General features: G+C 47.2%; 1 protein-coding gene across 1 annotated transcript in view; it reads right to left on the minus strand.

Annotated features, from left to right (window-relative positions):
• Nucleotides 1-21528, minus strand: part of KIRREL3 (kirre like nephrin family adhesion molecule 3) — a 312230-nt gene that overhangs the window by 70647 nt on the left and 220055 nt on the right. Inside the window, exons 7-9 of the mRNA XM_065417046.1 lie at nt 17599-17747; nt 14192-14319; nt 2087-2213 (exon numbers count right to left, since the gene is read on the minus strand). Coding sequence (XP_065273118.1) covers nt 2087-2213; nt 14192-14319; nt 17599-17747 — 404 coding nt within the window. The remainder of the gene's footprint in view (nt 1-2086; nt 2214-14191; nt 14320-17598; nt 17748-21528) is intronic.

A 21528-nucleotide genomic window follows, 5' to 3' on the forward strand; every position in this document is an offset into this window, starting at 1 on the left:
TTTAAGTTTCCCACTGTACAATAGAGATTGCACTGCCCTACCTCCCAGGATAACGGTTATCCTCACAGCTGTGAGGATAAATACATTAAAGATTGCGAGGGGCTCAGATATCCTGGTGATGGGGACCAGATAAGTAACATAGATAGAAAGGAAAAAACCTCCCACAGCTAATAGATACATAAACCTCTTTTAGCTAAAAGTACATTTTGCAATTCGGAAGAGACTTTCACCCAAGGATCTCCACTTATTTTACAGAGGCTAAATTAATTCAATCTCACCCCATTATCATCATCAGTATTATTGACAATGGGATAGGTGCCTTTCACTCCCAGGCCACTGGCCGAAATCCATTCCTAGATGGTAGCGACAGAAAGCAGTTGCCATCTGATAGCAGTTTGGTGGCCTATGGGAAATGCATTTAAAGGATTCAGCCTAGAAGCTAGTGTCCACACTGTAAGAACTGTTGCTGGAAGCTCAGAAAGGCCATTGAGTCTGAGTTCTTCTACTCCTCGAGTGAGGGCAGGTTGAGGTGCCTTGACAGTATAATGGGGTTGAGGGATGCCTGTGTTCCTTCGATTTGAAGGATAAATACAGACTGGGATTCTCAAAAAAGCCTAAGAGGGTTAGATGCCCAAATACCATTTGATTTCAGGTCTCAAGTCAGCACCTTTCACAAGCACTGAATTCTCAGGATAGCTGTTGCTGCATTTTGAAAGTTCAGTGATTGGCTAAGCATCATTGGCTGATCCCGACTGCTCTGGGCTGGAAACAGAACCAGGTTTCTTGTGTGATATTCTCTACCCTCCTGCACACATTTGTGCCAGGAGCACTCCACAAACAACTAAATTAGCCGTTACCACTCTAGAAAGAGATCTTGGAGTTACCATGGATAGTTTTCTGAAAACAGCTCAATGCGCAGCAGCGGTCAAAAAGGCTAGCAGAATGTTTAGGAACTATTATGAAAAGGAATAGGAAATAAGAGAGAAAATATCAGAATGCCACTATATAAATCCATGGTGCACCCACACCTTGAATACTGTGTCCAGTTCCAATCTCTCCATCTCAAAAAGGATAGAGTGGAATTGCAGAAAGTTCAGAGAAGGACAACAAAGCTGATGAAGAGTACATAACGGCTTCCGCATGAAAATATTAGGGAAATTCAGCTTAGAAAAGAGACAATGAAGGGGAGATATGATAGAGGTCTGTAAAATCATGACTGGTGTGGAAACAGTGAATAGAGAAGTGTTATTTACCCTGTCCCACAAAACCAAAAGCAGGGGTCATGTGACGAAATTAATAGGCAGCAGGCTTAATACAAACAAGAGGAAGCATTTTGTCACACAACACACAATTAACTGGTGGAACTCATTGCCATGGGATGTTGCCATGGCCAAAGTATAACTAGGTTCAAAAAAGAACTAGATAAGTTCACAGAGGATAGGCCCATCAATGGCTATTAGCGAAGATGGTCAGGGATACAACCCCACGCTCAGGTGATCCTAAATCTCTGAATGCCAGAAGCCAGGAGAGGAAGACAGGGGTGGATCACTCCAACTGGCCTGTTCTGTAAACTCCCCCTGAAGCTTTGGTACTGGCCACTGGTGGAGAAAGAATACTGGGCTAGATGGAGCATTGGTCTGACCCAGTATGGCCGTTTTTATGTGCTTAAACAGGCTGCATTTCCTTGGGTATCCCAAACTAGGTAGCATGAGGGGGTGAAGATTCACAGAAAAAAGCGAATCATATCGTTTCAATCATCAGGAAAAATATAGTTTGACTTTGGGGCAAACTTCCAGCCTGGATGTTTATCTTACCTGCACTGGCTCAGCCCATCCCTAGATAAGAACTCAGCAGTGTTTCCACAATGCCATGAATCCATTTGTCCCTCTGAGGTACAACCAACACAGAGGCCATAGGAAGTGGAGCAATTGCAAATTGTCTGGTTAGGAACCTTGCTGGTCTATCTCAGGGTGGCATTTGCCCTGAGTGAAACCTGCACACCATGAGCTATTAATTTAACAGGGACAAAACAGCGAGGCGATCTCATCACTTTCCGACAGAATAATGATAAAGAGATGTCAGGTACCATTGACAGTCAGAGACACCTCCCGTTCGCCGGCGCCCACCCGCGGAACCACTGCTCGGCAGACGTATTTCCCCGCATCCTCCTGGCGGACACTTTTCAATGTTAATGTGTTCTCGTTGCTCAGGACCTGAAAGAGAGGAAAGGTGTGTTTTAAAGAAGGGCAATGCAAATTTGTCCAGAAACGTGACTGTGTTCTGAAAAACAAGAGAAACATTTACAGTCCAGTGCTCAGGGGTTCAGCCCCAATGCTCCAGCTTTGCTATAAATGTAACCCTGTTCATCAGAGCTGGGTGGGAAATGGCTTTCCCATCTTACATATATTTTTGAGAGTTCAAAATTTGTTCTTATCCCAAATCAGGACAAAAAGTTTAAGTCTCAAAACTTTTCACGAACCAAAGAACTGAATTTTTCTTCAGTTCAAGTCAATCAAAATGTTTTGTTTGGATAATTTCAAAATATTTTATTTCGATGTACACCTTTCCCCCCCAACTTTTTTCAGTCTCATTAGCTTAAATTTGGAAATAAAAAGTCATTTCCAGACTGGAAAACTAGAATTTTTTGTTTAGAAAATGTCAAAACATTTTGTTTTGACAATTTTGAAACTCTTTTTCCAAAAATGTTTTGTCAGGAGATTCGTTGAAATTGACCCTGTTTCACAAACAGTTTTGGTTTCAAAGTGCTGGCATTTTTCAATGAACAAATGTTTTATTGAAACATGTTGCATCAGCACTAATGCTAATAAAGTGTAACTCTCTGTCCCCCTCTAGTGACTGGACTATATACATATACAGACTCTGTTACTGCCTCACAGCAAAGAGACTAGTCATTGGTTCATTCAAAGAATAATTCTAAAAAGAATGTTATTTTTTAAAAGTGTTCAAGCCCAAAGATTTGGGTGCTGCATAGCAATGATAACTAGAACTGGTTGCCAGAAAAAGAGAAAAATAACACAAGCATACACAATTTCTTAATGGTCTGGGAAATGTCTTCCCTCCCATTTTTCAAAATTCGAGTTTTTAAATTTCAAAATTTGAAACTTTCCATTAGCTCTAAAGTTGGTGAAGACACAGGGGGAAATGTTTTGCACATATTTTGTTTAATTTGTTCCCCTTTTTAACCTAAAATGTAATCATTCAAAATGGTCACCGTTTCGAAATCTGAAACATTCCCACTAATTTTAAGAATGACTAAATCTAGGAAAAATTGCAAAGAGCTAATAACCCAATAATTAGTCTGAGACTCAGAAAGTCTTTGCAACCCACCCAGCCAACCACACTACGTAATCCCTACAAAACACAAACTGACAAAGGAATCAGAGAGGTCTGCAATGTTGACTAGAAAGATGCCACACGTGAACTTTGGGGAGCATTAGAGCGGAGTGCATTCCTGAATGGCAGGCCCTGGGCTGTGAACAGCCAACCTCCCACCCCCTTGAGAGTAAAGTCAGCCCTGTTGCCTTGAAGCAGTTGGCCTTACAGGTATTTTGCCACGATACTATTCAAAGCTTGATATAAATGTAACCCAGAATAACAGAGTTTGGCTCCTTGTCCCCCTCTAGTGGCTGGGCCATGGATAGCAGACCACTAGTCTACTACTGTCTCTCAACTCAGACACTAGTGTTTCAGCTCATGCTTTTAGATCTTACACTCCTGTGTTCCATCCCACAAATGACCTGAGCATGGGTATCATCACATAAGGATGACGTCGCTAGTCTAGCAGAGGCTTGTTCATTCATTGCTATCCTAGTGTTTTGTCATTAGCAGTGGCTGACCAACAAGCACAGGTGACAGCTGGCAGGTATAGCCTCAGTGAGCTCCAACAAACCAAGGGCCATGCCATCTCACGGTAGGCTCACTGACTGCAATATAGTGCCAACGAGAGCCACCAGACATAATGGATGGCCTTAGCTGGAGAAGCCCTGTGTCAGAGGCATGCCAGCCGGAGGATTTCATGCTACCCGTGTGTGCTTGGCCTGTGGCAAGGCATGTGCACAACGCATGCAGCGCCACACCTCTGTGCCTGCCCAAACTCGGAGCTGGTAGGAACAGCAGGCATGAGCACAGTAGGTATTGGCTGTTCATAGAATCTGCACTCTTGGTACATGACTAGAAACATTTGCTGCTTGAGGTGGAAATGTTACTGCACGAACTGCACTCTTGGGAAGTGGAGGTCCCACATGTGGAGCGGGGTCTATTCCCCCAATGATGTGAGAGCAAACAAGTAGATGTAATTATGTTTTATATTCTCTGTACGATCTGTAACTCCTATTAGTGCTAATGCAAGTGAGGCCAGTGTGCTGAGGAAAGAGCAAACCCCAGCGTGCGTTGTGCATGCTTTGCTGGTCAAGCTAATGACCTTAGAACGTGCCCCTTTCTGTCACATCATAGGGACACTTTAATACTCTGGAAGCTAAGCAGGAGGGAAATCAAATGAGTTCATTGATGCATTTGCCAAGATGCAGTCACAGAACTTTTCACTCAAGGATCTCAAAGCATCTTCCAAACACTGACTCAGCCTGACGGCATGCTATGAGCGAGGGATTATTATCCCTATTTTGCAAATCATGGAACTGGGATGCCGCGAGATAACGACGTCAATGGCAGAGCTGGGAAAAGAAGCCAGGAGCCTTGATTCTCAGGCCCTGTTCTAACCACTAGCTTGCACTCTCTCCCTAACTAAACAGGGCCACACTCTCAGATCTTGGGGGAAGAGTGGGGCTGCCAATAAGCCACCTATTCCAAACCCCAGGGTCAGAGGAAGAGCAGAATCACGCGCTATCCGTTACGTGCAAGCTGTTGTTTTGAGATCCTCTTTCCTGGCAACTTGGGGTTTGCATCAGCCTGCTGTCTTTGACCCTTCCCCAGAAACATGCCGAAAGTTGGAACGTTCGACGCACTGCCCTACTGCCCTACTGCCCATCGCTGCAATTAGCAGGTTTATTAAAACTTGAAAAGTGCTGAAGCAAAGCGGGCTGATGCAGGCCGTCAGCAAAATCCCAGCACGTGCAGTATTTAGAAATGTGATGAGTCTAAACCAAATAGTGGCTTTTGGAGTCAAGTATTTCTAATTACCTGTGGAGGCAGCTCATGCCAATGGCTAATTTCCCACCTCTACAACCGAATCTGTCAGGGTAGGCAGGTTGCCAAAGGGGACTGGCGACAATTTTCCTCGGTCACTGGGCGGGACCTCCGCACACAGGCCGGAGAGATGCGGTGCCTGTTCTGTTCTCCCTGCCGACAGTCAGCTCTTTGTTTGTTTCTTTTTGCTGTTTCGGTGTGTATGCTTTGAGGGCACATCCAGCACATCAGTTATTACCTCTGCTGCGGGTCTGATCTTACAGCCAGTTCCTCCAGTCGTTCTGGGAATTTACACGGATGCTTAGCAAAACACTTAATGCCCCTAGCAGCAGTTATACATACAGCGAAGGCATGTCATTTCAAACCTCCGTGTTTCAGGGAACTGCTCAGATCAGACTAGTCGTCTTTAAAATCCCGGTCTGGGTGTGAGGTTTCTAGGAGATTCAGCAGCACGTCTGAAAGCTGTGCAAGGTCTCTATCCCTGAGCAGCGTGTCCATTGGCTGTGCATCCCCAGATCTCTCTTGCTGCTTGGGTAGGGCAGGAGTTGACTGCTTCACTCCTGATTCTGAAAGTCTTACTGAGGTTGAGGGTACTCACTATGACCTCAATGAGCAGTGGAGAAATTCTGGTTCCAAAGTTTGGGTGGGACAAGAACATAGGAATACAGAAATCGCTGGGCTGCATCAGACCAAAGGTTCACCAAGTCCTGTGTCCTGTCTCTGACAGTGAGCAGACCCAGCTGTTTGAAAGGAAAGAGCAAGAGCCTTGCAGTAGATGTTGGACAACCTGCCCTCTGTAAATGTCACATCCTGACCCCTAATAGTTAGAGACCTGAAGGATGAGATTTAATCTCTCTTCCCAAACTCATTATTTTCGCTTTAATTACTCTAAAGCTGGATAGTCCTGCTTGAATGTGTATGTCCAAATCTTTGAACCTTGCTGAATTCTTGGCCTCAGTGACGATAACTGATTTCTCAGTTTGGGGGTGGAACTGAAAAATTTAAAAAAAAATCAGTTTGGTTTGAACTGAAACTGATTTTTTTTGTCCGACTTTAAATGATTTTTTTTTGTTGGCTTTTCATTGAAAAACATCAGAAAATAACCCGAAACTCAACCTCCCCCTTTTTATTAAATAAAGCTCAATTTTGAAACGAAATTTTGAAATGGCTGAATCAAATCGTTTCAACTTTTTCCAGGCTTATTTTTTGACCCAAATGATTTGCCAGTTTTGACCCACATTCACTAACCATTGTGGTGACACAAAAATGCCTTTTCCAGCCAATTTACTGTTCACTGAAAAAAAATTGCTCAGCTCTAACCCTGTGGCAGAGAGTTCCACAGTCCAATCACACATTGTGTGAAAAGGTGTTTCCTTTTATCAGCTGGCTGGCTCCGCATGAGGGCCCTGTCAACACTTCAAATTCCTTCAAATGCAGCTCGGCACACCAGCCAACAATCCCCTCTGTCAAATCCATCAATTCTCCACTCCTCCATCCCCTCCAAATTCCATCAGTTCCTCCACATCAAATCCCGCAGCTCACCCTGCTCTCCGTCCCACAAATCCATCAACCCCCACTGCTCCTTTGCAAATCCCTTAGCTCCCCCGTGAGCTCGCCCTGTACTGCCCTCTTTCTGGCTTCCCCGTTTTCCCTTCCCCTCTCCATCTGGCTCCAATCTCCTCTCCTGGATTTCCTGCCCCCTTTCTCCAGTATCTCTCCCCCCAAGCTTTGGGAGAGACTGTGGATCTCCTTCCTTCTGCTCCCAAGGTACCGCAAGCCAAGGGGTAGATTCCCTCCCAAAGCTCAGCCTTGCTGGAGGGAAGCAGCCATTTCCCCGCTGTGTCTGCTGCTGGCTTGGTGGCTGTACTGGTGGTGGGGTGGGGGGAGATGGCGCTGGGAACTGCTGCTCTCCTCTCCTGCCCCATACAGGGCTGAGAGTTTGTGTGTGTGTGTGGGGGAGAGACACTGTTGTCCCCCTGACTGCAGGCTGGGGGGGAAATGCTCCCCCTCCCAGCTCTCCCATAGTCACCCCCATGCTCATGAGTCAGGATTGCAGGAAAAGGTGCTTGACTGGCAGCCCCCTCCATGCACACAAGGGATAGAGCACGGGCAGCAGCAGAGAAAGCTTCCCCGCCCCACGGGTGTGCCGGACCTCCCAGCTCCTGATCTCGCTGTTGTTCACCATGCCCCAGCCCCCTGCTAAGACCTACCAGAGGCTTCCTAAACTTCACTGGAGTGGAGCCCCTGTTTGATGGTCCATTGGACTCACTCTGTTGAACCTTATGGTCCTGGGGAAGATGGTATCGACGGGGATTTTGTATGTGGACATGAGGGTCTGGCTGGTGGTTGTAGCCAAGGAGGCAGGTGGGTCAGTGTGGCAGGGGATCCAGGGGTGTGGGGAACTGGGCCAACCAGGCACCAGAGGGGCTCGATACAGAGCAAGCCGTGAGGCTCTGGCTCCATATTTCACTGCAGGTGTCGGGAGCCAGCTGCCCGTCCAAAGAAGCATCACCTGTCAGCTCCCCTTGGAGTAAATGGAAGCAGTTCTGACAAATAACGCTAATGTCTGTATTAGTTTAAACCAGCCTGAGATGATGTCTAGAGCTGTGTGGGCCTTGGAATGCTCCACACCTGCCATTCGTTATCAAGTGGGAGCCAAAGGAAAGGGGAGACTGCACGTATGAACTCCCGGACCAAGCCGTTTTTAACTCCTCCTGACTCCTAATGCACAGAACAGATTTACTGCTGTCTTCCTCAGCCTGGCAGCTAAGGGTTGCAAATTGATAGCAAAAGGATTTAAACCCCACTATGACTGCAAATCTCAGTGCAACCTCAGGTACGGAGTTCCTACCTGTGCCTCCACAATATTTATTAATATTGGGCACCGAAAATGGGCTAGGTGCTGTGTAATCCAGAACAGAAAGAACCCCCCTGCCCCAAACAGGATCAGATAGACCTGTATATATCTAGGGCAGAATTACATGCTGATGCATGTTGGGTACGAAGCGGGTTTTGAAAATCTGCCCATTATGTAGGTGCCTAGATGGGAGCTGAGATCTTTTGAAAATCTGGCCTTTTGTTTATAGCAGGAGTGGCAGTGCTTGCTCTAATTAAGGCCATATAATGGTTTTAGTTCTAACCACTTTTCCATTGCGTATAACTTCCTGAAACTATTACTTTACAGGCTTATATTCGCCATGCATGGTCATGCATAGATACATAGATGCTTCGATGTAGCTTGTTCTCTAAATGACCTGTATACCCCCATGGAAAACTACATTACCCATTTAGAAGATAAAGAAAAAAAATCAAAACTATTATGTTTTTTCCCCTATGTTCTAATAATGATAAATAATAATATCAGCTTCAGATAAGAACGCTGCCTAGTGATTATTGACTGACTGGGGTTTTTCAGCTGTGACTCAGGCCATCAAGTCTTCCAAGCCTGTCATGGCTTTCTAGAAAATGGCTTTCGTTGTGGTCCTTATTGGCTGAATAAACACCCCAACGTATGCTGAGTGCGGACGTCCACCTGGTGACGAATGCACTGCAGATACACATGCCATTCTCCCTCTGGTGCACTGGTAGCTTGCTGGCAATGGAGTGGAGGAGAAGTGTCCCGTGATGGGTCTCTAATAGCCCAGGACTGCTGACCTTGCAGTCTTTATGGGCTGGTCTGGTAAATCAGTGTTACTCCATTGACATCAATGAAGCTGGTTTACACCCGTTCTGTAACTGGCCCATGGCTTTTTTGTGTGCTCTCAGGACTGTTTTACTAGCAAACGCAGTGTTCCATCTGCAGCAGTAAGGGGTCATAGGGACACAGGCATTGCCAGCATGGATCAGACCCAAAGCCCATCTAGTCAAGCGTCCTGTCTCTGACAGTGGCCAACAGCAGAAGCTTCAGAGGAAGGCGTAAGAACCCCACAGTAGCAGATGTGGGATAATCTCCCCCTGCCCATAGTCCCCATCCTGGTCTCTATTAGTCAGAAATCTGCTGAAGCCCAGAAGGATGAGGTTTAGTATCCCTCCCTGAATTTGCTGTCATCAATTGCTCTGGATATTCTTGACAGCCGTACCAGAGAATGGGACTCAGCACTTTTGTTTCTATCCCCACCTGCGCTGCTGGCTCCGTTTGACCTGAGCCAAATTGCATGCAACCACATTTCCGGAAGAGGCCCTTCTGCTTTTGGGAGTCTCACTTTCCAGGTGCCCAGATCAAGCCTCTCTGGGACCAATTTTCAGAGACACGAGCACAAAGCCAGCTGAAGTCAACAGAAGATGCAAGCGCTCAGCACCTTGGGGGGAAAAATGGTGGCACTAGCATGCAGTTTGCTGCCATCTCATTGCTCACTCTGCAGCTGTGTGCTACCCCTTCCCCCACCGTCTTGTCTATTTAGATTGTAAGTTCTGTGGGGGCGAGGGCCATCTACTGCTCTGCGTGTGTGCAGCACCTAGCCCAATGGGCCCTCGGTTGGCCCTTAGGCACGACTCTAATAAACATGATTAACAACAATAATAATTTGAGCTGGGCCAGTGATCACCTTTGAAAAAGTGGCTTTAATTTCTTTCTGCTTCTTCTTTAGCTTCACTGCATCAGCCTTCCCAGCTGCAAAGCAGGGATAACAATCCCTACAACCTCCCCAGTCTGGATCAGCCGTGATTAGTGTTCATGCAGCACGTTAAACTTTTTACACTGGGACAGATCCTGACTTTCAGACCTCCAGCTGACAAAGCAAGACTTTGGCTGGAGTCAGGACTTCAGTGTTTGACCCTTAATCTTAAAGCTTCCTATCCCTGATTATGAGAAATTCAGAGATCCCAAGGTCAGAAGGGACCATTGTGATCATCTAGTCCGACCTCCTGCACAACACAGGCCTCAGAACGGCACCAGAATATTTCCTGTTTGAACAAGAGCAGATCTTTTAGAAAAAAAAAACATCCAATCCTAATGTAAAAATTGCTAGTGATGGAGAATCCACTATAGCCCTTGGTGAGTTGTTCCCAAGATACAAAGGGGTGAATGAATTCAACTCAAGATGCCCTTGTATGTCTGGTAATTATCTAGGAATCCTCAAACAAGCAGTTTTAAATAACACTGAAGCAGCTGAACATCTTTTCTCCCTTAAATACTAGGGGTGAAAATCCTGCAGTCAATGCAATCAATGGCCAATCCTCCATTGACTTCAGTTGGGCCTAGATTTCACTGCAGAAGGGGGGGGGTGTCTCTGAGTTGGTGGGTCTGGGGAGTTTGTAGCATGATTAGCAGTGGGAGAACCCAGCACTCCTTTGAGGACTTGTCCTCCCAGAGGAGAAGCTATCCTTGCTGGCTTGCTGACCACACTGGAAGCTATTCAGGGTGAGCCTGCAGCTCTTCAGTTATCCCCGGAGTAGAGCGCTGGGCAGTGCTAGGCAAACAGTGGGCGCTCAGGTTTTACTGGCATGCCCGTAGAGCAAGAGGAAGCACAGAGCTCCGACGACGTTGGGAATGTGAATGGTTCCTCTGGAAGCCGAAATGTGGGAGAGCCTGTCTGGAACATAGTTAACTTGCAGGCTGAGCTGCCAATGGAGGTTGGCAAATTCCCATGCTGCTCCCAGGTCTTTTCTGTGTGGAGGTTCCCAGCATTTCTCCAACCAGGTTGGCAGGTCCCTGCTTCCTGATTGGTGTGTGCGAGGGTGACTGCAGCAACTCGATTAACGTCTCAGAAAATGGAGTAGGCAAAGCTGGGCTGTGCAGAGCTGGCCTGGCCTGCGAGCACCTCGTAGCAGGTGTTCAGATAAGTGCTGCGAGGTGAATGAGGTTCATAGGGTTTGAGACCAGACGGGGCCATTCTGATCATCCAGCCTGATCACCACTGAATTTCACTCAGCTGCTCCTGCCTGAAGTCCATAGGCCTGGCTGAGCTAGAGCATCCCATCGAAAGAGCTGTTCCTCAAATGCCACCACGCCAGCTTGTGAAATCTCATACTGCCCTCAGGGGTCTGTTACCCAGGAACAGGCAGAGGGATTTTCTTTGTTCATGCGGTTCACTCCACTTCTCTGTGTCCCTGGCTGGCAGATGCCCCCTGTATGGAGCCACACAGCAGGAAGGTGATGGCTACTGCCCATTGACACACTGCACGAGGTTTCAGGGTTTGAAAGCCAGACACGGCAGGGGAGTAATAGAATCATAGGACCGGAAGGGACCTCGAGAGGTTATCTGGCCCAGTCCCCTGCACTCATGGCAGAACTAAGTATTATAGTCAGCAATCACCAGACAATAGGTGGAGGAGGGAGAAAGGTATTTCTTAGTCTTAAATTACATCTGCTCTGAGGCTGAGAGAGAGAAAGAAACAGCCACTGCGCTAGCTACCTGAGTGCAGAGGTGGCCAGATGGCCATATGACTCCCCACTGTTAAAGGCCTAGAGATTTCACGCTCGCCTAGGACAGCACAACCAAGAGAAACAGCCAGTGCTTCAATCCCCAACTTTGGGGAACTAAATCACATCACGATGGGCTCCATCATTGCCCCCATCATCCGGTCTGGATTTATTGCACTGTCCAGAGTTAAGGCATCAGTTTGTAGCTTTGAAGCATCAGCCCCCTAGAGGCTTAGCCATGGCTTTCCAGGCGTTGGAAGGAGTGATCGCAATGTTAAACACGTAGATGATTTATAAAGTGCTACCTGCCAGCGAGAGGTTAACTGCAGTTTTGGCCTCTGCTTAACCCAGATGGCGCTCATAATGTGACTCAATTCTGCTTCTATTAGGGCTACTTTATGAAGATCTCCTGTGGGCAAGAGAACATGCAAGTGCTGAGTGCACCATGGAAACTAGCGCTTGCAGCTTCTTGCCCTGGTCACTCAGACTTGATTGGGCCAGTTATATAAACCAACCACCTTGTCTTCTGCTAAAGCTGTGGGGTTCTCCCCGTCTTTTCTTTAAAGTGGATTGATTTTCCTGGAGCCTGGTTGCTATGGGATGGGATGGGCACATAAGCCAATGGAGCTGTGAGGTCTGGATGCTGGAGTGGTGTGGACTCTCTAGCATGGCTTCATAGGCCTACGCTCACAGCTGTTTCTTGTAATCTAGTGACTCTAGTCTGGGAACCATATAATCCCCCCCACCCAGTTACGGGAGCACAGAATGCACTGTGTGGACTCTGTACCTGGGAAAGGTGTCATGGTCCAAAAGTGACCCGAGTTACTGCAAAGGGACATCCCAATCCATCTACCCTCGTCCTAAAATGGCACTAGCTACTACCTCACAAGGAGGAGGATTTATAGGCTGGAGACAGGAGAATGGAGGGCAGAGGGGAAATGGGGATTTCCCTGGAGGGCCTGAGCAGAGGAATCCTCAGGACCACTTGGAGGATGGTGAGAGAGAACCTGTGCTTCAAAGGTTGCACCATGCTTTGCTGATGTTTTGCAGTGCATGCATCCCACTCTTCACACTGCTCCAGAAGAACTCGTGGGAAAGCAGTCAGAGGTGACTCTGAGCATGGTGAGATGTCAGTAGACAAGGGAGCATTGAAGCGGGACCAGGAGGAGCAGAAGAGCATTGGAGATACCTGGGAATTTAGCCAGGTGGGCTAGAGGAATGCATATGTACCCCACATACACACTCGCAGAAGGAAAGGGCTGGGAGAGCAGCCAGAAGGATTGGTGAAGCACAAGAGCAGGATCAGGAGGTCCAATATCGAGTCAAGTTCAGGGTCTTGGTCCTTATCTTCAAGGTGCTCAATGGCCTGGAACCAGTGTATATTTAAGATTGTCTACAGCTCCAGCATGAAGTCTGTAGTCAACAATTCTAATCCCATGTCACAGTGGAACTTTCTACAATAAAGGTAAAACTCGTCTGTGCAGGAGACAGAGCTTTTTGGGGGGTGGTCTGATATTGGCATGATCTCCCATAGGAACGAAGGACTACCACAAACCTCAACACCCTTCATTGCAAGGGCAAGATGCACTTCTCTGTCCTGCCTTTTCTCACAGGTCCAGAGAGCAGCATGGACATTTATTCAAACAAATACGTAAATAACCCCCTACCAAAATAACAAACTCCATGGCACACACAATCCTCCCCCTGGGAAGGTGATGAGAGAAAGAATGAACCGTATGTGACAGATGTTAATGCACAGCTGGAGCTCAGATACTCCGGTGATGAGGGCAGTATAAGAACCCATATAGAATAGAATAGCCCCCAATTCACCACCATTGTCCACCCCCACCCCTTTTATTATTGTATTATTCAACTAAAGCAGTCACTGCTGTAGGGACAGTTGCATCGTGGGCATGTTGCTAGAGGACTGCTTATATATCAGTACAGATACTACTGCATCTACACAGGCGTTGTGTTGGTAAAACTACACCGGCAGAGGGCTTGTGCCACTGGGGGAACTGGTTGAACTTCGCTGGCAAAAGTTGAGGCTTTTGTTGGATGGACTCAAAATTGAGTATGGATGGCACTAGTATATATTTCAGATGTCCTAGGTTTGTGGATCTCTGTTCCACCGCTGAGATGGATGTTTGCCTGCGACACCTGTTTCACGAAGGGATAATGTCTTACCTAGCCACAGACAGCAGGGTCTCCTGGACTCTTCAGGGGATCAGGGTAGTTATACAGGAGCCAGAGGACAGTTTAACCCTGTGAACCCTGCACTCTCATTGAGGTCAATGGGAACAACGTGCAGGACTGGGCCATAACTAAGCTACTCTAGGTGCTGAGTTCCCATAACTCTCCCTGATTTTGGTCCTCCTCCCCGTGGAACTGTGGTTTGTTTTACAGTAAGCACCAATCTCCATTGGAGCTCCTGCACTTGGTAAGAGACAGTCCACCCCCCCCAAAGAGGTTATGATGGAAACAGACTCTCAGAAGGGATGCGATTTGCCCAAGGTCACGCATTAGGTCGGTGGCAGAGACTGGCACAGAACCCAGCTCTCCCGAATCCCAGTCCAACGACATGTCCATTCGCCTAGCATGGCCCTCCAGGGCTCACCCCTGATTCAGAACGTAGTGCAGCATGTCCCGGGTGACTGAGATTCTTACCACGCCCGAGCCCCGCTTCATCCAGACGATGGTCAGTGATGGGTTCCCAGTCCAAGCACAGCTGAACACTGCATCTGACCCCAGGTCGACAAGGAGGGACTGCGGTTCTGTTGCCATCCTGGGACCAACTGTGCATAGGAGACAAGTAGAGAAGGTGACTGTGTGGAGAAATAGAAACAGATCCACCAGCCAGCACTATCCCCAGCCTGATCAGTGACGGGCTAAAGGTTCAACCAATCAGAAGCTCCTGGGCCAAGAGGGCTCTCAGGATGATGCAGGCCCCTGAGCTTCCATCATCTCCCCGCCCCTTGAAGCATGCTCTGTTTTCACAGACTCATGGAAATGTAGGGCTCTCAAGAGGTCTCCAGGTCCAGCCCCACGTGCAGAAGCAGGATCAAGTAAACCTAGACTGGCATGTGCAACCTGTTCTTAAACACCTCCAATGATAAGGATTCCACAACCTCCCTTGGAAGCCTGTCCCAGAGCTTAACTACAGTTATAATTATGAAGTTTTCCCTCATTTCTAACCTAAATCTCCCTTGCTGCCCCTTACTTCTTTTCCTACCTTCAGCAGACCTGAAGAACTATTGATCACTGTCCTCTTTATAACAGCCCTTCGCATAGCTGAAGACTGTTATCAAGTCCCCCCTCAATCATCTTTTCTTCTGACTAAACATGCCCAGATTTCTTAACCTTTCCTCCTAGGTCAGGTTTTCAAAATCTTTGATCATTTTTCTTGCTGTCCTCTGGACTCTCTCCAATTTATTCACGTCTTACTTAAAGTGTGGCTCCCAGAACTGGATCTAATATTCCAGCTGAGGCCTCGCCAGTGCTGAGCAGAGGATGACAATTACCTCCTGTGTCTTACATACAAAACTCCTGCTAATACACCCCAGAATGATATTAGCCTTTTTTGCAACTGTACCACATTGCTGACCGATATTCAATTTATGATCCACTGTAACCCCCGGATCCTTTCCAGCAGTACGACCACCTAGCTAGTTATTCCTCATTTTGTAGCTGTGCATTTGATTTTTCCTTCCTAAGTGAAGCACTTTGGGGTTGGGGTTGCCTGTCTTTACTGAATTTCATCTTGTTGATTTCAGACCAATTCTCCAATTTGTCAGGGTCGTTTTGAATTCTAATCCTGTTCTCCAAAGTGCTTGCACCTTCTCCCAGCTTGGCGTCATCTGCAAATTTTATAAACATACTCTCCACTCCATTAGCCAAGTCATTTATGAAAATATTGACTAGCACCGGTCCCAAGACTGATCCCGGTGGGACCTCACTAGATTCATACTGCCAGTTTGACAGCATAACTATTCTTTGAGTACAATCTTTCAACCAGTTTTGTATCCACATTATTGTAATTTCATCTAGACCACATTTTCCTAGTTTGCTTATGAGAATACCATGTGGTACTGTATCAGAAGCTTTACTAAAATGAAGATATATCATGTCTACAGCTTCCCTGCTATTCACTAGGCCAATAACCCTGTCAAAGAATGAAGTTAGGTTAGTTTGGCATGATTTGATCTTGACAAATCCATGCTGGCTATTCCTTATAAACCACTCAAGGTGATTACAAACTCATCGTTAGTAGTTTTTCTTAGGCTATGTCTACACTAGAGGCCTTATCGATGCAGCTGCGCCGCTGCCAGATCTCTCGTGTAGCCGCCCTGTGCCGACGGGAGAGAGCTCTCCCGTCAACACGATTAAACCATCCCCAAAGAGAAGCATTCCCGCTGACATAGCACTGTGCACACTACTACTTATGCCAGCGAAACCTGTGTTGCTCAGGGGTGTGTTTTTTCACACCCCTGAGTGATGTAGGTTGTCAATATGAGTGGTAGTGCAGACATGGCCTAAGTCGCTTTCCAGGTATCAAAGTTAAGCTGATTGGGCTCTAATTCTCTGAGTCCGATTTGTTCCCCTTCTGAAAGACAGGTACTACTTCTGCTCTTCTTCAGTCTCCTGGGACATCATGCATCCTCCATGAGTTCTCAAAGATAATTGCTAACGGTTCCAAGATTGTTTCAACTAGTTCCTTGGGTACCCTAGGATGAATTTCGCCAGGACCTGCTGACTTGGATACATCTAACTTGTCTAAATATTCTTTAACCTGTTCTTTCCCTATTTTGGCTTGCGTTCCTTCCCCCCTTGTTAACATTAATTGTGTTGAATATCTCGTCACCATTAACCCTTAGAGTGAAGACTCAAAAAAAACAGGCATAAAACACCTCAGCCTTTTTCATGTCATCAGTTATTAGCTAAATAATTAGCTTCCCTGCTAAGTAGTCTTTATCTTTCATTTGCTCCCATTATATTTAAAGAACCTCTTCTTATTGCCTCTCATGTCCCTTGCTAGGTGTAACTCATTTTGTGCCTTAGCCTTTCTGATTTTGTCCCCACGTGCTCGTGCTATTCTTTTGTATTCTGCATTAGCAAATTTGTCCATGTTTCCACTTTTTGTGTGATTCCTTTTTGATTGTCAGGCCACTAAAGAGTTCCTGATGCAGCCATATTGGCCCCTTCCTAGTCTTCCTAGTGTTCTTTTGCACTGGCATAGTTTTCCGCTGTGTCTTTAACACGGTCACGTCGAGGAACTCTCCTGAATTTCTTTTTCCCGTGGGTTTTCTTCCCATGATTTGCTCAAGTTCACAATGAGCTTTAATCCATCTCTGAATTGTACAGGTTAGCTGCTCAGCTGTGCCTGAGTCTGCTCGGTGCACCTTTAGAGGAGGATGGGTATAGGTGGATTTCTACCACCTTCCCACCCCCGATCTTGGGAGCGACCAGCAGCTGCTGTAACTTGCTGCAAGAACAGTCCCTAGAGGCTGTTCAACTGGTCCAGGATTGCAGGAACACAATCCATTCCAGCCATCCCCCCGACCCTCCAGTATGCTCCAAGAGGGGCATCAGCAGATCGCGCAAAGTTGGCTGTGCTACCCGGTGTCGTACTGTGTTGCCTACATGGGCAGCAGCCAACCAGCATGGATTAATAAATACATCTCTCTGACAAGCCAGGAGAGTCAGGACTAGAAACCTGGTTCTACAGCCCCAGGAAAAGGGGCCTCTGCCTGTACCCCATGTAACAGTAGCCACTGGGTCCATTCAATTAGAGGTAAGAAAATAATCTGCACAGTCAACAATTCAGCACAGTGTTAACAAAACCCTTAATAGCTAAATCACCAAGGAAGCCCCGTTTTCTCTGACTCCAGGCTGCGATTACCAAGGCCATCTAGCAGATTGGGATTTCCAATTCACATTATTTTTAGGCAACTTTGAAAGTCCCAGAACTGGTTGCAAAATTAACCAATGTGGGGGTGCGCTTTGGAGCTGATTTTAAGCTGTTCCTTTGGGGCTGGTCTATGTTCCTGAGGATGCAGAAGCAGAGAAGAACTTACAGTAGACATCCACCGTCCTGCTGATGTTGGTACTGCCCAAAGCATTGGTCACCTCACAGGATACTGGCTCAAAGAAGAAGGTGTGGTCCACAATGGTCTCATAGGAATCACCCGATGCTTCCTTTATAACTTGACCTTTTTTTGCCCATCTGTAGAATAAAAAATAGCAGGGCTGTCTTATTCTGGCAGATCTCATAGAGACACAAGGTGGGTGAGGTCAGCGATCTTTTATTGGACCAACTTCTATTGGGGAGAGAGACAAGCTTTGGAGCTGCACAGAGCTCTTCTTCAGGTCTCCCGAGTTCTGTGTAGCTCATAAGCTTGTCTCTTGCACCAACAGAAGCTGATCCAATAAAAGACCTTACCTCACCCACCTTGTCTCTCATATTAGAGACCAACATGGCTACAACAACATTGCAAACAACAATGAAAAACCTCACAAAGTATCAGTTCCTCTACCCCCCGTCATGTCTTCTGATAAATAAGAAGAGCTGACCTTTATAGGCCATTTTTCATGTCACAAGATCCCAAAAGCCGGTACAAGAGCATGCTTCTCTCAGCACTTAAATGCAACTGTCCCAAAGACTGCAGCAGCTGTTGCATTATGCATCAATTTAGGAGAGGAAGGTGTGAAGAATTCGGTATCCAGTTTAAATGGCTGGAGGGATTTTAGGTAGCAGAACAGGCCATGCTGTCTGTGGTGAAAGCCAGAGGAATGAAACCAGGGATGTAACGGGGATTCTAATTTCCTGAGTCAGGATATCAGGGTTAACACACATAAAGGTCCACAGAATCTTGAATACTCACAAGTAGTCAGGACATTGAATCCTTCAAGCCTAAATACAACCAATCTTTTATCAGTAAATGTTGGTGAACATATTGTTCACCACACGCACCCAGACCGACGGAGAAATATTTCCATCGATAATTATCGAAATGTACAGACGGGCAAAGTAAGAAACATGCTGAGCGAGAACCTATTTGAGTTGGTTTTAAGGATATTTACTTTGCATGTTTTCACATGTGACGTTGACAGTTGTGTTTTAATGGCCATAGAGATTTAACTTTTTGAATCTCAACGTCTACCGTCGTTAAATAATTAGTCTGACCCCTCTATGGTCTGACTTCTCATAATTCTCCGCAGCTATGGACATTTAAATGGACAGAAATGAAGAAAGATGCTTAAAGATAAACATTGACATTATCCATCGAAATGATAAACAATGAAAATGGAATCTGTCAAGCCTAATTGTATTTTACATCTGGGAGGGGGCACCCCCGAGACCTCATTGTCCCCTAGCACCAGGCTGGGGTATTGAATCTGGACTGACAGAGAGGAGTAAGAGATCCCAACCTCCGTTCCCTGCTGAGACGCCAACTCACGTCCTGGGATTTCCCTGGAAGTGTTTAATGCAGTTACCGCTCTGGATAAACCTGTATAGCATGTGAAAGCCAACAGCAGCGACAGACACAATCTGCATCTGACTATCCAAAGGGCTGCTCATTCAGGGCCCAAGCCAAAACCCACTGAAGTGGGTGGAAAGACTCCGACCAACTGCAGCGGCCTTGGGAGCGCTCTGCTATTGACAAAGCCAGACTGGATTTGGGTACCATACCTGTAATACCAGTGGGGGCCCACAAGGAGTTTTACCACCTGGCTGCCGCTAAGCCTTTACACTCCAGCCACGCCACTGAGTACCACAGCCCCTACGTTTCTGCCAATGACACCAGGCTGCCAACAGGTGCAATGGAAATCCAGCAGCAATGAATACGGTTAATGGAGAACCCCTCCTCCCAGGCACAGAACAGTCCAAGTCCAACACAGAAGTTCAGGAGTTTCCATCCTCAGCTGAGTCTGTGTCTGTTACCAGGACTGCAGGCTGCAGCAGAGGACAATAGCCCTGGCCTCTGCCTGTTCTCAAAGCATTTCCCACAGGCAGGAATGGCCAGCCCACACCTCTCTCCCCTCTCTGGGTTCACGGGGCTCCCCTGCCTTTTCAGCTTTGGAGTTGAGGGCCTGTCTGCAGTAGGGATTTTAGCACCATCATGGTTACAATCCCCCCCCCCCCCCAACATAAATGTGCTGCACTGGTGCAAAGCAGGACTTGCACCACTGCGATTTGCCCTGGTTTCAAACCAGCGCTGTGCACCGAGTCCTAAGGTGGCCATGTCTGAGCAAGGATGTAGACTGGTGGGTCGGGAGAAAAATCCAGATCGGTGGCTAGCGACTGAAGACCTTAGCTGTTGGTTGCTTGCTGCTTGTGTCTCACAATACAGAACACCCTTTTGCAGAAGAACATCCAGTGTTTGGACATGATCATACTCAGCATGTAAGGCACCTTAAGGGTTGAGTTCCAAGAAGAGCCATTAATCTCTAGCTTTCATCAGCACCACACTGACCCTTCATTCCTTGCCAAAAGGAATGCATCCCAGTCCATCGTCTGCTGTCCCATACTACTGAGCAGCCCATGCATTACTGCCTGCCACGCGTGCTGATTTAAACCATTGCTCTGCGTCCCAGCAAACATCTCGGCACTCCTTTATTGGGGCAGACTCCTCCGGGGAAGTTTTGCAGTGAGAAACACCTTTCACTTGGATGCAAACGGCTTCAAATTTGCAAACACCGAAGAGTCAGCGGTGGAGGAAGCTGCTAACCAATCTCTGGGGGATAGGACCATCTGTACCACTGGCTCCTGCAAAGTCAGCCTGTAAGGTTCATGCCTCTATTAACTGAATCCACGCTGCGTTAGCTGAACCTTTCTGTCTCCAAAGTTAATTTAAGATAGCAAAGTTTTTAAAGGCACCCAGCACTATGGCATAGAGGCACCAATTAGATTTGTTAGACAAGTGTGTGTATGCGCAGCAAGATGTGCCAGTTTGTGCGCTTTTGGCATACTGTAATGCACAAACCATCAGGGCCACAGGTGAAGTGAGTTTGCTGGTCTCAGTTTTGTAATCTCTAGTAAATATTTGCCCATATTGCGGCACCAGAGCAGAGTTGTCAGGTCTGCAGGCATGAGATGCACCCCCATGTTGCAGAGTAGGACCAGGGGCCCTTGAAGAGGTTTGTGCCAGAGCTGGAGCAGCAGAGGCTGGTATGCAGGTCAGGAACGCGGTGCATTGGCAGAGCTGGTGGCGGGGGCAGGATGTTTGTGCAATGCCTGCCAATCAATGCGATCAGTCTTTCAATATCAAAAACACTACCCCCCCCCTTTTTTTTTTAATCAAAGGGAATTTTATCCCTTTAAGGCAGTTGAAATAACATTACACTGAAAAGCCAAGCTGGCATTTGCTACACTGCAACTTGCAAATTGTCTTTGAGGACAAGCTGTCAACTCAGCACTTGAATTAAGCTGCTGTTTGCCAAACAATGAGCAAGAGTGACCTAATAGGGCACCATCTGGCAACCTGCCACTCGGGGGCTGTTGAGAAAGTGAGTGGGGGAAGGGGGCGGGGGAGCCTGTCAGGGTGTCTGAAACTCCAGCGGCTCGTCAGCGGCAGGGAAAGTAATAAAACACCCAACACCAAAAAGTTAAATCAAAGGCAGTGAGAATCCTCCCATGAGTCTCAACTCTCATTATCTCTGGGGGACCCACCTCTCATCCACTCAGACAGGGGAGGCAGAAAAGATGCCTTCTCCCTGTGTCCCAACCCAGGTGCTGGTAAATAGCAGTGCCATGACCAGCCCCACTCTCCTCCAACAGCTGACTGTGCAATCACCTGAGATTCTGCAGCCGCTTCTGTACTAGGAGCCTGTGCTTGGGGCAGGGGCAGCTGATCTTCCCTTCCAAGTCCTCTCCCCTTGCACCTCTCTGCTGTCCCCCCCCCTCCATTCGAGTCCTTCTCTTGGGGGCTGTTGTCTTTGCTTCCTCTCTTTCTTTCTGTCCTCCCAGCCAGGCTGGCCAAAGCTTGTCCCTTCTTCCTCGATGG

Source organism: Emys orbicularis, chromosome 15, assembly GCF_028017835.1.
Source record: "Emys orbicularis isolate rEmyOrb1 chromosome 15, rEmyOrb1.hap1, whole genome shotgun sequence".
Lineage (NCBI taxonomy): Eukaryota > Metazoa > Chordata > Testudines > Emydidae > Emys > Emys orbicularis.